Source organism: Watersipora subatra, chromosome 5 (genome assembly GCF_963576615.1).
Source record: "Watersipora subatra chromosome 5, tzWatSuba1.1, whole genome shotgun sequence".
Taxonomy (NCBI): domain Eukaryota; kingdom Metazoa; phylum Bryozoa; class Gymnolaemata; order Cheilostomatida; family Watersiporidae; genus Watersipora; species Watersipora subatra.
In genome coordinates, this window is record NC_088712.1 from 58983700 (window position 1) to 59005627 (window position 21928).

Here is a 21928-nt window from a genome sequence, read left to right on the forward strand (position 1 = left end):
ACTACTAAAAAAATTCCATCGCATATGCATAAATTAATAATGATTTCCATATGTATTAAATACTTATTGCTAGAGTGCCAATTTACTTAAGGTATAAAGTTCAAATTGGCGAATCAAAAAATAATATGGCTTATAAAAGGTGTGAAGATTTGCCAATAAAAACATCATATTTAAAAGTAGGAAAATAGCAAAACTATATGGATGTGCGTCACATTACGTAGGTATAACCTTTCCAGGGTTCATAAGCCCATAAGGATCAAGAGCTTGCTTGATAGCTCCCATGACCTTGAGACTGCCTTGACCCAGCTCTTCCTCCAAGTACTTTTTCTTGCCAATGCCTACTCCATGCTCCCCTGTGCAGGTTCCGTTTACCCTTTGAGCTCTCCTACAAACGCATAGAGGATACAAATAATGATTGGCTCAGAGCCATGAAGAAATCATGATCTCAGCTTTATGCCGGATGCATGCTCCAAATCACTTATTTTAGAAGCATTCGAGTCATAAATACTACTTTGCAATGAATTTATCTATGACTTTAGGTGTAAACACTTTCTTTAAAAAAGGGTACTAGAAACAATTGCAACTACGGGTATAGAACATGACTGAACATAATTCTCAGTATCCATAACGATAAGCACAATGAAATACTTCATAAAATATATAATTTTATTTAGTCACAAATTTCTTCAAACTAATGCTACAATATTGACCTCCCAATTACAGCATGACAATTCTTTGATAGCTTGACTAATTGACAGTCAATTTATCAACAACTGTCTTTGAACAATATAACTAGAAATGGGTACTTGTTAACAAGGAAAAAAAATGCTTTAGAAATTATGAAAACGCCGCAAGAAGCATTTCCTGCTATCATAGCCCTGTAATTTCAAATACTGTAAAACCTCTATTTGAATGCCATGGTGGTGTATTTGTCAACCCTTCCCTTACAGTCGGGTTGTATTAGAGGCAGCATTTTATTTTTCGGCTAACTCGTCAGAATTTTGAGAAAATAAATGTAATCCTTTTACGGGCAAAACAATGATAATGCCACTTATATTTTGCACTTTTCTTCGGGTAGAGTGACATTAATGCTGTCAACCTCAGCATTTAGCTCAACCATTTTTCATATAAGTTGAAGTATCAGTCCGAGTTGAATAATACTTTCATCTAACGGAGTCATTATTAGGGTCATTTTGTGGACACTTTCATATTGATCACTTCGTAATAACGGTTCGTAATGATCAAACATAATGAAATTCAATGTGGTGGTCTAATAGAAGTGGCATTCAACTAAAGGGTAGAGCTGTATTTTTCAAACCTTCCATCGTGGCTTTCTATTAGAGGTGGTTGTCAAATAGAAGTTTTACAGTATGTGCATGCAAAGTAATGGCTATAGTATAATCCATGTATTGGGAAATCTAGTCTGAACAAAATTTTGAGTATTAAATTATGTTAAGTATTAAAAAAATGTTTAAATATGAAACGAAATTTTCTGAAGTGTCAAGCTTAAAAGTAGGCATTGAGTGGGTAACTCCAAAGGTACTTGCCCTTAACAGTTTTCTATGTAGTAATGCTAAACCACATTTTAATTTCTAATGGCTGGATATTTAGGAACATATGAGACTAAAAACAGAACACTATCAGAGCGTGTTGAACCACAACCAAGTTGTTATATATAATGATTTTAGTATTTTAATGACTTACGATATTTAAGAAAACACTTATTTTATGGCTGAAATTTCTTTACTAAATTTAACAGAAAATCTTTCTAACTACACGAGGCTGTTCAAGAAATAGATAAATGTTAACTTTATTTATAGCAGTCAATGCCATTTAAAGCAAATTAGACCAAAAGACAAAAATTAGTAAAGGAATATAGTAATAGTAACAGAAACGGTTTTATTATACTATGTTCTGCAAAAGTGAGCATCAGCTGTTGGTAATGAATCAACGCTGACTAATATTGGGACAAGCTTACACTACAATGATTATTGGATGATTTTTGGGAAGGAAAGACAACTTTTCAATATATCAGAGAGATCTAGAGTAAACATTGGAACAAGAGTAAACAAATGACACTACAGAGAATTGGCTAAAGTCTAGAATAGACCAGTTCAAGTGACCAAATAATTTATAGCAACCAATCAAAGACTGACTGGTAAGGATACCAGCAAATGTATTTACTTTCTTTATTTTGAACAGAGCAAATGGGTTCTTCATCTATGCAGGAAGTGTGGCATGTTCACCAGAGATTGTACCGTGTACGCAATAGTTACAAGTGATGGTATTTGATTTACCGAAAGAAAATTATTTATGCAAATTATGAGATGTCAAGCTTAGTTAAAGGTGAACTTACACAAAATTTTAGTAGATTTTACTAGAAATTATTAGCTTTTTTTATCATTTGCAATTGTTTTTGATGTTTGCGGTGATCTGACTGCCAGGTTGTTTCAAGATTAAAATCACCAAAACTTGATCGCGGTTAGAACACTCAGATCAAGCTGTGATTATGATGTCTATATTTGTGAAGAAACTGACAGAATAGCGGTGCGTAATGCTGCAACTTGACCGCAATAGCCAATATCAACTTCAGCAATGATATCAACTAGTGTCATTATTTCGCACAAATTTTTATGAGCGTTTTTAGCCTCGATCAAGTTTTGTCGATTTTAACCTTGAAACGTCCTGGCAGTCAGATCACTTCAAACATAAAAACAATTGCAAATCATAAAAAAATACCAATAATTTCTGACAAAATCCACTAAAAATTTGTGAAAGTTCATTTTTAAATGTAAAAGGTTTAGGCCTTTCCAATGTCTCCATGGAAATCACTAAGTTTTCAAGTAATAAACATTGATTACAATAGACTACAGTTTTTAAGCTTACACACTATAAAAATGAAGCAGATATAGGAAACGCATGCATCACACGCTCTGATTACATCTGGCATGACAAACAGATTAATCTACTGAAATCAACACCACATCTCATTATCTATAGTTGTACTAGACTTGGCAGCCTTAGCAAAACTTCACAGTTGACTTATTTCGTCACAAATTGGTAGACAAAAAATTGGAGAGATATTTTATAGATAAGACCTCGACGTAGGGTGAGTGAAAGAGAGATGAGAAGCAATGGTTGCATCACGTAGAGCATTTAAAAGCCATTGTTAGTTAGCTCCATGTTTGCCATGTTACTCAACAATAGCAGACGCACAAGCATAGCTGCAACTCAACATTAGCGCGCTGATGACCGTGTCTGTGAATCAACAGCAGTGTAAGGATGAGCATAGCTGTTACTTGACAATACCAAGCTGGTAATAATAGCTGTGATTTGGCAATAGCGTACTGATGAGTATAGCTGTGACTCAAGGATAGTGTACTGGTTACCATAGCTGTGGCTCAACAATAGTGTGCTGATGAGACTAGGTGTGGCTCAACAATAGTGTGCGGATGAGACTAGGTGTGACTTAAAAATAGTGTGCTGATGAGACTAGGTGTGGCTCAACAATAGTGTGCTGATGAGACTAGGTGTGGCTCAACAATAGTGTGCTGATGAGACTAGGTGTGGCTCAACAATAGTGTGCTCATTAGTAGGCAGCAGACAGTATAGATGGAGAAACACGACGGCAGCACTCACCTGACCATACGGTCGGCCAGTTTAAAACTCAGCTCCTTTTCTTTTGGGTCAGCGGGGTCATAGAGTAAGGTCACATGAAAGTTTCCATCTCCTACATGCCCGACAACAGGAGCTACAAACACACACTTTTCTTGTTCACTTGAATCTATAATAAGAGGATTCTCTTCTTCAACCACGGAGCATTTCTAAATTACAGTTTAAATAATAATGTGCACGCTAAACCACACAAAGATGTCAAGGATTTTTTGTAAATTTTCTGTTAGTTCACCCGCGCCACCTACCACAGCTTTTTGGGCATAGTTGGATTTTCTGCGCATATCCTAGATGGGTTCACATGTACCATACTGGCAGTTTGCTATACCAATGTACACAGCTGTCAATACATTCTTTGTAATAACCCCATGCTTTCAACAGCAGCTATTACCTTCTATCCAAGGTTAGAGAAGAGAAAAACTGAAATAAAATTTTTTATCAATTCTCATTCCTAAAATTAAGGGTGCATACCATACACTAGTGATTATATTATATTATGATTATATTAGTATACTCAAATAATATGGTAACTATAAATTTGCGATTTCCTCTTTAGAACAATTATTAGTACATAGTTTTCCCTGTCAAACTAGGCAAAAAAATTAAAAATCTCAATTAACCTATGAACCTAATTTACAAATTTGCATTTAGCACAAAGGAACAATAAAAATACAAAATACAAAAATTAATCATAAAATCAAAAATAATACAACCAATAGAAAAATTGATCAACTGCGAACCTACTCGTATGACTGGAAAACATTTTGTAGTTTTTTCAATACTTCAGCAACACTTCGACACAAATTTCACTATCAGACTCAACCCAAAACCATTGCCAACAATTTTTATTAATTTGGCCGGGTTTATAGCTGTGTAGAACAAACTGTGAAAATGGCAGCGTTATCAAAGATTCTTTTTATCTAGACAACTCCCTTTGTCACTTGGTGCTCTCCACAAGAGATTTTCTTAATTTTGTGCATTACTTAAAATCTGGTATTTTGGTACAGGAACCTCTTTTTAGGACTTGATGTGCCAAAAGTCAATGAAATGAACACAAAAATGACCTTACTATAGTCATGCGGGTTGATGAACTCACCTACTACTCCATGATCTATGATGTCTTGTTTTGTCTCCACGATAACATCAGCTAGCTGGGATATAGGAACGCAGACATCTGTGGAAAGTTGCTAGAATCAATAGAAGACAATAACATTTGCTGACTCCCAGGAATCTGTTAATAGTGCTTGAAACAAGTGCGATGCGAGAAAATTTTGCATTTATAGTATGAACAAAGATTACTCAAGCTGGTCAAACTATGTTTTCTAAGGTCAGCGAAACATTTGGGTAAACGTGAGCCATGGCAGCCTCAGCTTATTGCTAAAGCAAATTAACAGTTCATACTTCTCTGGCATCATTGCATGTTTCGATGACAACAATTAACCAATGGCTTTACTCATTGATGAAGTTCATTTGGAATCTGTCGACAATACACATTTTTATAGATACCTGCCCAAATCTTCAAACTTGCATATAAATCATTTTATTCCTATATTTGTAGAAAAGTTTCAGAACCGATGCAATCACTGCATTTTTATGATTAGAAGACATCCTTTGCAGGAGTCATCATTCCTTGGAAAATACAATCGCAAGACAATCTTCATAGTCAGGGAAGATGGTAGGTAACCACGTTCAATGAATTCTAGTAAGTTGTGGTACCAAACCCTAAGTAAGTTCATGAACTAAAAAGCCAAACACATTTTACCCAGTTGTTAGCCTGTTTTGATAATCTATGATGTTGTTTTAAAATATTTTTCCCATCAAACTCTATTTAGATGATTGTTTGTCAGAGTACAGACTAATTTGTATTGCGGATTTAAGACCAGATGCCCTTCCTTTCACTGCTAGTGGCCTTTGTAAGAATTGAACCCCAAGCTGTTGTTGGCAGGTCTGGTGTTCTAGACTACTAAGCCACGGCTGCTCCCGATTTAAAATATAAAGGATGATTTTCTGAGGTTAATTATATTATTTTTCATGCATTAAATTTAAAATAAAAATAAAGTTGAATTGAGTGTGTATTGTAGCAGCCTTATACGGAATTACAACATGCTGATATTGAGGGAAACGGGATACGTATCGCTCTATTTCCTCACTCTGAGGGCTGTTCATAGGATCCTTTAATACAAGGAAATGAACAAGACTACGAACATCTAATCCCTTGTACGATTCTCTATCTAAAACCTTTATGAAGAGATGAGATTTATGAGATTTAAACATCAGTAAACGATATTTGGTTCACATTAGAAATCATGTCTTGTCATAGTCTATAAATCTCCAAGTTTGTCGCCGTCGTCTGTCGAGCTATAGCAATCTATATAGCAATGAAAAATCTGTATCGTAGAAGATTTGATCTCGGAACCTTCCATTCACAGGGTAACAAGCTAACCCATTAAGCTACATGGGATGCAATGGATTCATTGGGTAATATGAATCATTATCTGGGTTAAAATACGCATAGCGACTCTGTGTTACATGTAATGTCACTCAAGCTTGCTCTCACAGCTCTTATTAGTAAGTTTAGCAATACGAATACTAGCTTACTCAAATTAGCCAATGGCAACTATATTACTTGCCCCTGTTTATACATAAGCTGGTTTTTGATACCCTCGCAACACCGGGTATTTGGCTAGTCTTTACTATATTAGAAGCGATGTTTGTCTGTTTGTCTGTTTGCTTTTCTGAAGCCATGGTTTGAGTTTGAAAAAAATTGCATCGCAAATGTTTCCAATGCCCATCCAGCTTAGTAGACCAGCTCTCAAACACATTTCATAATAACTGTATGCATAGTTACTATCCATGCTTTATCAGTACACCTGACTATCTCTCACGGCACTCTAGACTGCTAGGGCACTAGTCACTGTAATTGCTACAAATATATGGTGAATTTTAGCTGAGACTAAAAATTTAAAACTTATTACTACTAAGCTTTTAAATATAAATTATATTGATAGTGATGAAAAACTGAAACTATGTAAACTACCTGAACCTACAATGGTTCTGCATGACAATCGACTAGAATCTCTAACTGCATGGAAACCTTCCAGCAATTATTTCTCTTAAAAAGAATGGCAACTTTTACGAAAGACATCTTTGAAGCAAGGAAACCATAATAATATGAAAGTACAGATTGCATGATGTTTTTGTAAAAGCACTTTTCCATGATATTTTCCTAATCTTGAAACATTCTAGCAGTCAGACCACCTCAAACATAAAAAACAATCTCAAGTGATAGAAAAATGTCAATACTTTCTGATAAAATCCACTAAAAACTTGTGCAAGTTAATTTTTAAATGTAAAAGGTTTAGGCCTTTCCAATGTCTCCATGGAAATCACTAAGTTTTTTAGTAATCAACACTGACTTCAATAGACTATAGTTCATAAGCTCACACCATCAACATTGAAGCAGATATAGGAAACACATGCATCACACGCTCTGATTACATCTGGCATAACAAACAGATAAATCTACTGAAATCAACACCACATCTCATTATCTATAGTTGTACTAGACTTGGCAGCATTAGCAAAACTTCACAGTTGACTTATTTCGGCATGAACTGATAGACAAAAAACTTGGAGAGATGTTTTACAGATAAGACCTCGACGAAGGGTGAGTGAAAGAGAGCTGAGAAGCAATGGTTGCTTCTAAACAGCAATATGTCGAGCGTGAAAAACCCTTAATAATTAGTTAGTTAGTATATTAGTTAGCTATATTACTATGTTTGTCATGTTACTCAACAATGTCTGATGTTTCATTAGCCTGAAAGCTATGTAACTAATTTAGGAGTTGTCACTGAAGTAGGAGTTATGTCACTAACATAGGAGTTATGTCACTAACATAGGAGTTGTGTTGCTAATGTAGGGGTTAAGTCCCTAATATAGGAGTTATGTTGCTAATGTAGGAGTTATGTTGTTAATGTAGGAGTTATGTCACTAACATAGGAGTTATGTTGGCAACATAGAAGTTATGTCACCTACTGTAGTAGTATTGTTTGAATCGGGAGAGTGAAGGCTGAAGCACATCGAAGAAATATTGAACGGATTGGCTGACGAATCTGTATGCGCTGCCGCTACTGCTGACACTAGCATGTTCAACTGTATTTACTAGTGCTTGATTTTTAAACCTGCCAATTCGTCATGCTTGGCGAGCTAATCATCGCCAAATATGATCTATCATAAAACCTGAAATGCACCAAAAATGAACTTTCACTTATAATAAAAGCTGGATCATTTGAAGAAAACATAACACTTATAAGAATAGGCGTTTTAAAAATAAAATTATTATGAATGACTACTGGGAAATATTAAAATCATGTTACAAGACTCATAATGAAACTTATTTGCACCAATGTTAGAGGCAAAAGATTACACTCTCATTAATTCTTCCAGTGCGTTTTGTAGTGGTTATTGCAAGGCTGATGCTAGTACTAACAAATTGCAATGTCTCTTATTTAACCTCCAGCGTGCTCTAGTATTTAGACTTGCAGAACAGAATAAACTGATAGAGATGTATCAGCAGATGAGAGGCATAGCCAGCAACATAATCCTTATTTAAGGCAATGGAACTGTCAAATCCTTTCATACAATTCATAACGATAGCTGTCAGTAATTGACAACGAGCATTGGCCATGAATCTAATGTGGTGCAACAAGATGCGTTTACTGGCATAAATGTGCAATGTAAAACTCACCCTTGTGCCAGGCCTAAGAGCCATTGCGGCATACAGACAAGTATGTCTTGCTTTCCATAGCCGATTTCTTTCTTGAAGGTCGGATGCCCATTGGAAGCCTGAGCAGCCGGCATCATTGAAGATCTCCGCTAGAAACCAGTAGAGATAATATGAGATTTGGTGTAGGAATACCTACCTAGCCTTCAATACAAAGTGTGCAGTTAGACGTAGAAACCAACAAAAAAACTATGTTGTATTTTGAAACTAAGTTTTAAACTTTACGGAGTTATTCTTTCTAAAACTATAAGAGCTGACAACTCCCAATCAATCTCAATAGCAAACGAAACTTATTTCAGCAGGCACTGACAATAAACTATGTACAGTGGAATGTTTGCTTGCATTTGAAGCTGCATTACTAAACATGCTCAGTAGTCATGAGTTGTTCATAAGCTATTTCAAAACAATAAAAACCAATTTAATTCCTGACGAATACTGTTTTGTTGCTGATATGAGTCGTTCAAAACTTAAATTTTCTTTAACTTTTTAGACTTGTAGCATAAACTATTCGAGTGTTGTCACAGAATATCAATGAAACTTTTAAAAAAATGTTCATTTTGAACGCCAACACAGAGATGTATTCATCACTGAAACAGCATCGAATGAGTTTAAAGGTTGACTTGCAACAAAATTCACATTACAGTTATTTGATATCAAAAGATTCACCATGTCTTACTCTGTTGTGTTGTAGGTGCCAAATATGTGGGAATGTGATTACAAGCTCTTAAAAGCTAAAAAACGAACAGTTAATCGCAGCCACACAAGACCGCCGTAGTTTGGATTCTCTTTCCAAAACGGCCCTATGTCTGAGACAACCTCCCTATGTCTGAGACAACCTCCCTATGTCTGAGACAACCTCCCATGTCTGAGACAACCTCCCTATGTCTGAGACAACCTCCCAATGTCTGAGACAACCTCCCAATGTCTGAGACAACCTCCCTATGTCTGAGACAACCTCCCTATGTCTGAGACAACCTCCCTATGTCTGAGACAACCTCCCCATGTCTGAGACAACCTCCCCATGTCTGAGACAACCTCCCCATGTCTGAGAGAACCTCCCCATGTCTGAGACAACCTCCCAATGTCTGAGACAACCTCCCAATGTCTGAGACAACCTCCCTATGTCTGAGACAACCTCCCTATGTCTGAGACAACCTCCCTATGTCTGAGACAACCTCCCCATGTCTGAGACAACCTCCCCATGTCTGAGACAACCTCCCCATGTCTGAGACAACCTCCCCATGTCTGAGACAACCTCCCCATGTCTGGGACAACCTCCCCATGTCTGAGACAACCTCCCTATGTCTGAGACAACTTCCCTATGTCTGAGACAACTTCCCTATGTCTGAGACAACTTCCCTATGTCTGAGACAACCTCCCTATGTCTGAGACGCCGAACAGGTAAGAAAATTAGACTAAATATGAAAAACAAGAAATTCCTTATTTCGTTGTTCAGCAATTGGATGGTGCCTTCTTTGAACGACATTTTCATTTACCAAACTGTTGTGTTTCAGCCTACTTCCTGGTTTATTGCACAGAGACAACTGACTGACATTTCCTAAATAAAACCCTTATATACAATACAAGAAGCTAAAATGATAACTAAAAAGCTTGTTTGTATAAAGCGCAATATACTATCTTAATAACGAAATAGTGCATTAGGCTGCAAGCCTTGCTGGAAAGCTACATGTGGCTTCCTCAAATTACTTAGAAAACTAGCTATGTAACACAAACCTTTAGGCTACTGTTTAAGAACATCACAAGTGACAACAGGGTGATGTAGTAATTCCACCTACCAACTACTTTCGTCTGCTCTTCTGTGTGACTCTCGCTTCCATGAAACTCGAGAAACAAAGATGGCTTCTCGTCATAACTCAGACCATTATACTTGTTGGCAGCCATTATCATTATGTCATCCAGTAGCTCTGCAAACAGCCACTAGAACGTAGCAAAGCATGTAGCTATGACACACTTGTTCAAATTCTCATGGTCTGCAATCTCTGTGATTTTTCAGAAAGACAGCATAATCCATATAAAACTTTATTTATAGGTGATATCTACAGCAAAAGGTGATATCTACAACAAAAGGCGATATCTACAACATAAGTTTAAAGGTGATATCTACAACAAAAGTTGCTAGAAGCCTACCAATTCTGGCAATCGGCACTCCACTCTGAAGTACTTCCTGTACGGCCATAACGGCAGCATTTATAGTATCAAATTGACAAACAGCAGAAGTCATCTGCAACCAAACACAGTGAAACACCAGCGAGTATATCTTATTGAACACTTGCATCAGGTCTATCTACTCCATGCTCTTGGAATACATCGTTGGGTGTTATCTGCCCTTAGTGATATGCACAGTAAGAGTCAATGAGGCATGGTTTATAGTATAGGTCCAGCTAGCTTATCATTTACAATCACTAGTTTTACATGCTACACATTTTTGAGCTTCTAAGTTGTGGTATGATCGTAGGAATGAGGCGGACGTATGTACATGATACGAAGGAGTGGTTGCACAACTCCCAATTATGATAATTACAATGATAGTGTAAAGACTCAGTGAAACTGGTCATTTACACTGAGCTGTAGAAAGTCATTCAAAAACTTCATCTTGTAAAAACTATAATATCCACACCCTAAATGTGACACGATAGCAAAGAGCCCCAGCAATAAGATTTTAGAACACACAGAGAATAACTTGGTTTTATTGTAGAAAGTAACTCACTGATTCAGGAATGCCATATAGACGCAATGTCGCCCCGGTTATAAAGCCAAGAGTTCCCTCTGAACCAACGAACAGGTTAGTTAAATTATAGCCTGCTGCAGTTTTTCTGCAAACACATAAGCAAACAATAGTATTATCAGACTGCGATATATGAGGCAACACATTTTAACTTCTTGTATTGCTTCGATAGATTTTCACCTAAATTAATGCATCCCGGAAGTAGGTGATCTTCATTTTCTCATTTACGAGATCAAATTTATATGATTGTATTCATCTATTATATAATACAGATAACACATGTTTATTATATAATCAATTACAGTGTATATACATATAATACAAGATATCTTATATATGTTATGATTACATTTATATTATTATTTGTATTTTGTATATTATAATTGGTATATAGCAATATATTTTGTGGGCTAATACTATCAGATGAAAATATCTATAAATATATAAACACTAGCGAAATTTCCGGCGTTGCACGGGTATTAAAAATCAGCTTATAAACAATGAGAGGCAATGTAGTTGCCTGCCACTTGCCAGTAGCCTGGTTTTCTTGATTATCACTTTATTCATCCGGTTTTTCAAATGCAATTTCAGTTGATTATATTTTGCTGTCTACAAATTTTAATATAATACATTTGTTTTAATAATATATGTAATCATCTGAAGTGTTTATTGTTAAGTTGTTTTGATCTGTGGGACAAAGTAGGCAAAAATTTTTTAACAAAATTAAAATACAAAAATAATTACGCAGACATACGATAGTTTTGATACAAAAAGCAAATATTAGAACCAAATAACTTTGTACGCACTACAAATTCAACTGCCGATGTGCCAGGGTCAAGAACGGAATGACAACTGTCAGCAGCAAGCATTAACCCACCTAGTCCTGCGGCCTTCTCCAGCCGTGTGTATAACAGTACCATCTGCCAGAACTACCTCAAGGTTAAGTACATTCTCCCGCATTGTGCCATACCTCACAGCATTTGTTCCTGACGCACTTGTGGCAGCCATTCCACAGAGACTAGCATCAGCGCCAGGATCTACCAACAAATGGCTATACCCAATGCTACAACAGAACTTTTCAATGATGACAGGAGAGAGCGGATTATCGAAGGTATAGAGCAAGTACACTTATATTATTATTTCTAATTGTCAAGTCAATGAATCCAAGTTTTATAAATTGAAATATTAACTGTTTCGCTACCAATTTAATTTTTTACCGGGACAATTACATATTCGGTAGAACCTATTATTAGACAATGGAGAGTATAAATCGTCTGAACCTTTGAACTAATCGATCTATAGAAAATCTATTTGTACCAAATTAATCCGCATAAAACTTTACATCGGTTGACGCCATACAAAAAGCCGGAAATGTGTTGCAGAATAAGCTAGGACACTTTTTCGGACACTTTTTGTTACCACCGTGAGTATATCCGAGTCGGGTGATTCATCAATATTATTACAGCTTACGGCATTATCATTACTGGTAAGATTACAATAAAAATAATTCCTCTTATTAGTACAATTGTTCAATAAAAATCACCAAAAGTTCGCATAGCTGTAAAGCGTTTGACACGACTAGCCATTGTTAAGAAATTGTAATAAATAATTGTCTTTGAAAAGCGAAACTACTCTCAGGTTGTAATCATATTTTCTATTGGCTCAATGTATTCAGATAAATGTTTATTTCCATGTAAGTACAGAAATGATAGGCTAATTAATTAACTATTCACCAATCAGAAACGATCTCTATGAAGCCACATAATATGGCTCTTGACCATTCACAAACACTTTTCCAAGCCCTACTAGACAGCTCGTAGTAGCGAAAGAGTTGCAGACCAACAATACTGCAAGACCTTAGCTTAAACCATAACTGTCACGTACAACTTTTATCGTATTTACTAGGCAAATCAGACACGCTGATTCCGATTTTGTACTCAAAATAAAGATTGGTCCACTAGCTTTCAGAGTAATGAAGAATTTTTTACAGCGTTTTAATATCGGTCTCGAAAACAACACGATCGGCACAACAAGCTCCGCCCATAAATACATGACGTAACCTAGCTTTTTAAGAACAGAAGTTACGTAGGGATGTTTACACCGATTTAAAATAATAGAGGTGGGTGTTTTAAAATCTATTGTTATCTAAATACAGCCTTAAAAATAATCTCAGTCTTTTCTGAAAGGTACATGTAGATAAGCTATTTAACATTGCATATTTGAAAATGAGCTCAAAAAAGCGCAATAACAACGCTAGTTTGTGATAAAACCGGACTTTTTGAGCTCATTTTTCTCGGCGTTAGGCCTATTTAGACATCATGTAACAAGCAATATTAAATATTTTATATACCTTTCATAAAAGACAGATTATTTTACAGGCTGGATTTAGATAATAATGGGTTTTAAGACACCCATCTCTATTATTCTAAATTGGACTAAACATCCCTAACTTCCATTCCTGAAAAAGCTAGGTTTCGTCACATATGGGCGGAGCTTGTAATGCCGAATGTGTTGTTTTCGAGATGGATATTGAAACGCTTTAAAAAAGCCTTAATGATTTTGAAAGTTAGTGGACCAATCTTTATTTTGAGTACAAAATCGGAATCGGCGTATCTGATTTACCTAAAAAATACGATAAAAGTTGCACGTGACAGTTATGGTTTAAGGTCCAGTTGAGCTAAAGACAACTCTTTAGCCAAGGCTCTGGTTCAACTCTCTGAGCGTAATTTATACTTCTTACTATGAGCGCCTACTATCACTTGCACTATGTTCCCTGCCTTCCCTCCTGGGCAAAATCAACTTCTGGCACTCATGTCAAAATCTGACTAACCTACGGGAAACCAGAGCCCATCGCCTTTCGCATATTCATTTAGGGCCAATCTCGTGACTCCAGGCTGTACAGATACTGTAAAATCTTCTGGATTGTAGCCTGTGACCTCGTCCATTTTTCCAAGATCAACACAGACTCCTTTCTGTAAAGCAAGAGAACATCACTTTAAACAAACTAATAAAAGTATTTAGATGGAGAGACAAGGAGGAAACCAAATAATAGAAAACAGATGTGGAAAAATAAATAAATAATTAGATTATACTTTCTATTGGATAATATGCAGAGACATAACGTCACAAATATAGTAAAACGCGCTTGATCCTCAATTTTGAAACAACCTATAAACAGTACACGCTCCTACAATGTAAATAATATTTTCCAGAAATGTTTGCGTTATAGAGATTGTCATTATATAAGCAGTAAAATGCATGTAAATTGCCTAATCAGTTTCAAGATCTTTGCAAACTCACCTAGTTGGCCCTTCAAATAAGAAAAAGTAAATCTAAATTTTTAATTTAGTGACTTTATAGTAACTGTGGTATTATTGACTTGTATTAACAACTTTTCTCTTATCACTTTTACTTACATGTAGTTTAGGGTTCATGATTAACACTAATTTTATCTTAAGTTAAGAATACATTTAATGTCAATTTAAATTGATTGTTTCCACTTTTTTAGACAGACAGGTCTATGCTACAAATAAAAAGAAACTATACCTGTCTAAAAAAGCAAAATAAAAATATTTTTATTAGTAAGAGGGGCGTCTGCCTGGGTCCCCTTGCTTGCCTGCCTGGGCGCTTACTCGAAGCTAGGTTAGGCTAAAAGATTGCTTTCAATGAGACTCCAACTCTTGACATTTAGATTAGTAGACCAACATTCTAACACCTGCACCAGTTGACAGCCTCTAAGTATTTCTGAATATTTGTACAGCTACTTATTATCTGTGCTTTATCAGTACTCCTGACGATCTCTCACTGCACACCAGACTATCAAGGTAGTAGTATATAAAGTAGAGATACCACTTTATGCCATTTTCTGTCTTAAATTTGGCAAGAGAGTAATTAACATTTTTAGTTCTAAATATGGAACTCTCATTATTCAAATTCAATTTAAGAGCTTGCACCAACTTGATGCTTTATGTCATGTGAAATTTATTCTGTAATACAAAGCAAAAATCTCCCATAAATTATTTATATTAAGTGGAAATTACATTACAGGAGCTTCTATTGAACCTATATCTGCCCAATTAGACATACAACTATTACACAAAAGGGAGGATATCTTAAAACAATTCTCATAATCATTAACTCTAAAAATTAATGAGTACCAAATTTTCCTTCTCGGTTTTACGAAATAGGTTTTTCGAAAAGCATTAGAAATCGTAAAAGCTATAAAATACTTGGCCATGCATACATGAGTGCTAACAACACCTCCTTCCATTCCAGTTCCTGTCCCGAATGGTATCATGGGAACTCGCAGCTCTGTACACGCTCGAGCTAGAGCGCTCACTTCTTGAACGCAAGAAGGAAAGACAACTACATCGGGAGGCTGCGGCCTGAAAAACACATTTGAGATAAAAGAGTGACAAGCATGGTAAATTCAAACTGCCTAGAGGTATGCAATTACCAAAAGTTATACATATATATGTATATGTATGTCCAAGATAGGAAGCCAAGATAGTGAGCAACCACTTGAATACGGATGCGTATACACATGTATATACTGGATACTTAAAATATAATAATACAATGGAAAACAAAATTTATGCAATAAAAACAAAATAGCAACTTTCCAAAGGCCATTAATTTAAACACAAGGCCGACATCTCACACTATCACAGAACTTGAGTCTTGATATGATGAGAGCAAAGCAATATGGCTCCATAGTTATAAGATGGGCACAATCAGGTCCCTCTAATACAGGCACAAATTATTTGCTCTTATATCTAGCAATAGCAATGGTAATCTATATATAAATCTAATTGACTTTCTATCAGTCTGTGATTCGGTTTGTCCAGCTACAGTTATTAAGATCTTGGAATGAAAAATCCGTATCACAAGATTTGATCTTAAAGCCTCCCATTCACCAAGCAATAAGCTAACTAATTGAGCTACGCAAGATGCATTGGGCAATATGAGTGGTTATCTAGATTAATATATGCATAGCAACACCGCATTACGTTTCGGCGCAAGGTCACTAAAGCTTGGTCTCACGGCTCTTATTAGTAAATTTAGCAACACAAATGCTAGCTTGCTCAAATTAACCATTGGAAACGTCATTGCCATTAGCCCAGGCTAATGGCAAGCGACTAGATTACCTGCCACTACATGTATGTATAAGCTGCTTTTTAATACCCGTGCAACGCCGAGTATTCCGCTTGTCTTTACTATAATGTGAGTCATGTCTGTCCATGGGAAGCCACGCTTATAGGTTAGGAAAGAGATTGCTTTCAACGGGACTTGAACTCACAGCCTTTGGTTTGATACACTGATGCTCTACCACCTTGCCACACATAGGAATAATTTTGCAGTTGATTATTACACCTGCTGATCTCTCCTGGTGCACTGGGCTGCCAGGGTACTAGTTAAAACCCTAAATAAACTTCTATGATTCTAGTAGGTTGGTGTGTAATTAGAGTTCTCAACTATATTTAGTTCTATAAAAACATTTCTCATATGCAATGCACCTCAATATGCGAGTGGGAACATTACTTCCTAGAAGCATTCCAAGCACGAAACTAAAACCAGCCATATCTTGTAACATTCAGTACTGCACCAGGGAACTTAAATACGCATTTATTTAGTTTAACTACATGCAAAGAAAATAAAGAGAGATAACTCCTACTCGTGGTATGACTCATCCTTGGCATGCTGTTCTCTCACCGCGTCTGATGAAGCAACTTTGTCTGCGCCAATACATTCAGTTAGCCTCTGTACCAGAGTTGAATTCTGTAAGTAACCAATACGACATATTTTCTCTGAGATGCTGTTTAGTAGAAGTTCACATGAAAAAAAATTTGTTTCATAAAGGAGCTCAAAGGCTATCTACACGTATTATGATTTCTGCAAAATCATTGTGTGTGCAATCTCTCGAAGATGGTGTATGCCGTCTGCTTAGCAAAGGCTGTGCATATTTTTAAAAACGTTGTTGCACAAACAATAACTCTGTGATCTTGGCTGGACATGTGTGACACCAGTGACAAAAGAACCTCAACAACTGGAGACATGCCTAGTTACAGAGAGTAATTTAAGGTTGGATGTAATTCCATGCACTTTTTAAAATCAAACACCAGCATGTTGTTTGTTCTAGACCACTAGGTTACAGCTGCAAAATCAATAGTGGACAGATGATTTAAATTACATAAAATTATTTTTTCCCTTACAGGTGAAATCTTTTTTCAACCCTTCCTCTATAGTGGCGGTCAATTACAAGCGAAGTTCAAATGAAGGCTAGTGCTCTATTTTTCAACACTTTTCTCGTAGTGGTGGTCAAATAGAGGTGGTGTTCATATAGAGGTTGTGTTCAAAATGAGGTGGCATTTAATTAAAGGTTTTACAGTATATGACACTTTGATAAAACTCTGTTTCTGTTGTTGAAGACTACTAAATATTAAGAAGTTGTATCACCGATTCAATGCTTAGTTCTGTGCTATCAAAATTCATTTCTTCAAATAAAACTGATTCAAGATTAGCGTATAGAAGTTGAACCAGTTAAACGGTGCAGGAGAGATTGCGGCCATTGCATCGTGGGCCTCGCATGATCATAGGCTATATTGTTGCATTCATTCAACGTTTACATTCAATCAAGTAAGTAGAGCATGAGACTTGAATCAACTATAGAAACCAGCAGGCATATAGAGACTTCATGTGGTGTCAAGAGTGGGATATGAACCTCCGCCCCTATGCAAATGTTTGCAGTTTAACCTTGGAAAATTTAGGATAGTTTTAAAAAGTGATTTTGCCACTCACATATGGTGAGCACAATTGCCATACAACGACTGTAAACTCTGAATTTGATGTGGAACATTCCGAAAGACAGCCAGCTAAGTCTAATAATATTTTTAGTTTCGATAATATTTAAAGAAGCGTATATAAATATTAGTAATATGCAAATTTTGAACTTTTACATGACTAAGAAGTATGAAAAAACTTTGAGTTGATTATAATCATGATAAAGATTTCAACTTTCGTGTGGGTAGATGTCTATCTATCTATCTCGATAAAATATCTCTTGTGGCCCGATAAGCCTTTAGAGATAAGATGCGACTATAACGATAAAAGAGATCAGATATTCTTGTAAAATCGAGAGTTAAATAAAATCTGCTATTGAGCTTGTTCCATATATATCAAAACTTCATGACTCGGTTAAAAAATGAGAACTTCATGGCATCTGTATTAATAGTGTGCCTAATATTAGACCCACGAGTAAAATAGGCGGAGTTGCAGTGTAAACTTTTTAAAATCGACCATAAGGTCTTGATTTAAAATTTTCAGTAAGGTGTTTTTATCCTAGTATCATCTTCTCTCTTCAAGAGTGTGCCAAGACATGTTTTCCATTGGAGATGTAATACTGTCATACTTTCTAAAACCGTTTGCCCATCTGAACGCTCTTCTGTTTATGGCTTCTAAATCCCTAATGATATACATAAAATGTGGATTCCACACCTCTGAAGCATACTCCAGTGAAGGACGACATACACTAAAATAAGCCGTTCTCTTAACAGCATGGGAAGTTCCTTTGAGAGTTTGCATAAGCATGTAAAGGGTGGCATTAGCCTTACGCATAATAAACTTTATATGATCACTAAAATTGAGTGATTTAGAAACCTGTATGCCCAGGTACACAAAGGAATGGGATGAAATAAGCGGAGTGCCTCCATAGCTGTATGTATGCAAAAATTTAACCGGCTCCATTGACGTGGATGTGCATTTAGCTACATTAAACTTTAGCTGCCAAGATCCGGCCCACGCAGCAACTCTGCTCAACTGGTCCTGCAATGCTTGGCTGTCGGACACGCAACTAACAGGCCTGTAAAGGATGGCATCATCGGCAAATAAGCGTATAGATGTTGATGGACAGTTTAAAGCATCTGGCAGGTCATTGATGTAAATGAGAAAAAGTAGTGGTCCGAGCACTGAACCCTGAGGCACACCCGAGGTCACCTGGGTCGGCTGAGAAAGACAACCATTAACGATGACCCTGAATGTTCGACCCGAGAGCCAGTCTCGGATCCATGCCACTATGTTTGGATTTAGGCCATATTATATAAGTTTATGCAATAATTTATTGTGAGGGACCGTATCAAAGGCTTTACTAAAATCTAGAACTAAAACGTCTACTTGAGTATTGTGATTGTTATAAGAAGCTAAATCTGATATTGTATGAATAAGCTGTGATTCACAGCTGTGTTTTTTGCGGAAACCATGTTGAGTTTCACTTAGGATGTTGTTATGATCGAGAAAGTTGCGTATGCTGTGAGCAATAATATGCTCAATTAACTTCGACGGGACGCTAGTCAGAGAAATTGGCCTGTAGTTAAGCGGTGCTTTTCTGTCGCCTTTTTTGAAAACAGGTACGATGTTTGCACATTTCCAGTCTCTTGGAACACACCCTGTATTTAGGGAATGTTTAAAAATTAGTGTCAAAGTAGGAGCTATGTCTGTGGCTAAAAAATTAAGTAGTGCAGGACTGAGATTATCCGGGCCTGAGCCTTTACGGCGGTTGAGAGATTTCAGGATGGCCAGAACACCTTCCTCACCAATATCAATATCTGCCTGCGAGTCAACAGCCCTATCAGACATAGTGGCCGAGACCTCAGGAGTGAGGCCGTCATCGACAGTGAAAACGGATTTAAAATTCTCTGCGAAGCACATTGCCATATCTGAATCAGTTACACAATTGTGTAAGTGATTTATGTTTGAGCTATTTCCCCCCTTTGCTGCCTTGGATACGAGTTGGAAAAGAGGCTTTGAGTCCCCATTATTAAGGCTTTCAGTAATGTGTGATTCTAAAAATTTGTTATAATCCCTTTTAATGAGGCGTTTGGATAAATTGCCAATCGCTTTTAGTTGTTGTAAATTGTGGGGGGTAGGGTACTTTTTGAAAGTGTGGAAGAGTCTTCTTTTCTTACGACTCACTGTCCTGGCCTCTCGTGACAGCCAAAATCTCTTAGTTCTTGGTTTCCGCTCTGGGATTAGTGAATTAGCTATGTTTAAAATGTTGTGCTTAAAAATGTTCCATAAAAAATCTGTTGTACTTGAACTCACTAGAGCTTGGAGATGGTTATAAAGATTTGCTGTTTGTTCCCCTATGCTAACTACTTGAGCCTTGCCAAAATCAAAAAGCGTTCTAGTCGTGCGGGAAACCTGAGGAACAGTTTGTGGCAAAAAACCAGAAAAATCATAGCACAAGGTTGTGTGGTCCGAGAGGCCAACATCGGCATCCTTAAAAATAGGGCAGGGCTTAAAATTCGAAAAAATCAAATCAAGTATATTGCCTCTGCTATGGGTGGGAAAAGTTACATGCTGCGCGAGATCATATTTTGAAACAAAAGATAAAAACTGTTTGGCTAGCCCTCGGCCACCTTGCGAAACGACCGGCTTATCAAGGGTCCATTGGATCTCGGGAAGATTAAAATCACCCAGTAAAACAAAACTACTATCTGTACTATCCTCAAAAAAATTAAAAAGCGAACTCATTTGAGTTGAGTTTGGAGGACGATAGTATGCCACGAAACAAACACGGATGCCATAAATGATCAACTTGACAACAAGCATTTCCTCAAGGGGATCAACGAAGGAACTCAGTACTTGGACATCTTTAGTTAATTTTATTGCGACTAAAATGCCACTGCCTTTTGTTGGCCGATCTCTGCGAAAAATTTCATAATCCCCTAACTTTAGCTCATTGCTAGAAACCAGTGGATCCAAGCAAGTTTCAGTGAGTACGATGACAAGTGGACTGTAGTCTCGGACAAGGGTTTCCAAATAGTGTGTTTTATTTCGGATACTATTGCAGTTCCATAAAATCAATGTCATGGCTGAGTATTTCTAATGGTCGCCCTATTTGATAATTTTTGGAGAACCCTCTCAAACAAAAGGCAGTCACTGTGGCTCGTTGCATCTGTATGGATGTAACACTGTATAGTCGGCGCCGTTTGAACATAGCAACATGCAAATGGCAAGCCAAATGAGGAAAGCCAAATTTAGTGCTAGCATAAATAACGAAAAAAAAATTACCCTCAAAAATGTTGAAATCATCTCTTGTCAAACTACTGTAAATAAGCAAGTTTTCTCAATATATGGAATGCATCGTAATGGCACATACCTGTTCTTATTTTTGAGCCTTACCAATTAACTTTTGAGAATAGCAACGCCGTCGGCAAACACAAAACTTTTAAGAGTGTTTCACAACTTCGCAGTCAGCGTTTACTTAAAACTTATTTCGTCGTTTGAATGAGACGACGCAAAACGATATGGCATTGCGCACTGCTAACTTTCCAATATGTTTGTTTGTGAATATTATTTATTGAGGTTTTCATGAGTTATCGGGTTATGTACATTTATTTATCGATATAAGCATTATCTTATTTTCACTTTTCAACCCACTAACCTTGACTGTGTTCCGAGTTATAAACGAGCCAGAGAATGCAAAAAGGGAGGCACGTTGACTTATTTGAAACATTTTAAAAACGGCTGCAGCATGTGAAGCAAACGTCTCTGCACCCTCTAGCTACAAACTTCGACTTTGACATTGCCTCAGCTCCACGATCGCAAATCTAATGCGTTACTGCCGCTAAAAATCGAAGTCAGACACGCACATAATCGTACAAAACTACGTACAAAACTAAATAATTTATAACCCTTACAAAATCATCATTTTTAATTTTGAAGTTGCC

General features: G+C 36.7%; 1 protein-coding gene across 1 annotated transcript; it reads right to left on the reverse strand.

Moving 5' to 3' along the window:
* Positions 1 to 33: 33 nt before the first annotated feature.
* LOC137396395 (probable D-lactate dehydrogenase, mitochondrial) lies at positions 34 to 21752 on the reverse strand. Its single transcript, XM_068082653.1, has 12 exons — positions 21643 to 21752; positions 16876 to 16979; positions 15445 to 15586; positions 14032 to 14173; positions 12079 to 12238; positions 11184 to 11289; positions 10604 to 10697; positions 10252 to 10380; positions 8420 to 8547; positions 4769 to 4859; positions 3640 to 3751; positions 34 to 385 (listed from the first exon to the last, which is right to left on the reverse strand). The coding sequence occupies exons 1-12, from the start codon at positions 21712 to 21714 to the stop codon at positions 214 to 216; spliced, it is 1452 nt and encodes a 483-aa protein (XP_067938754.1). The 5' UTR covers positions 21715 to 21752; the 3' UTR covers positions 34 to 213.
* Positions 21753 to 21928: the final 176 nt, after the last annotated feature.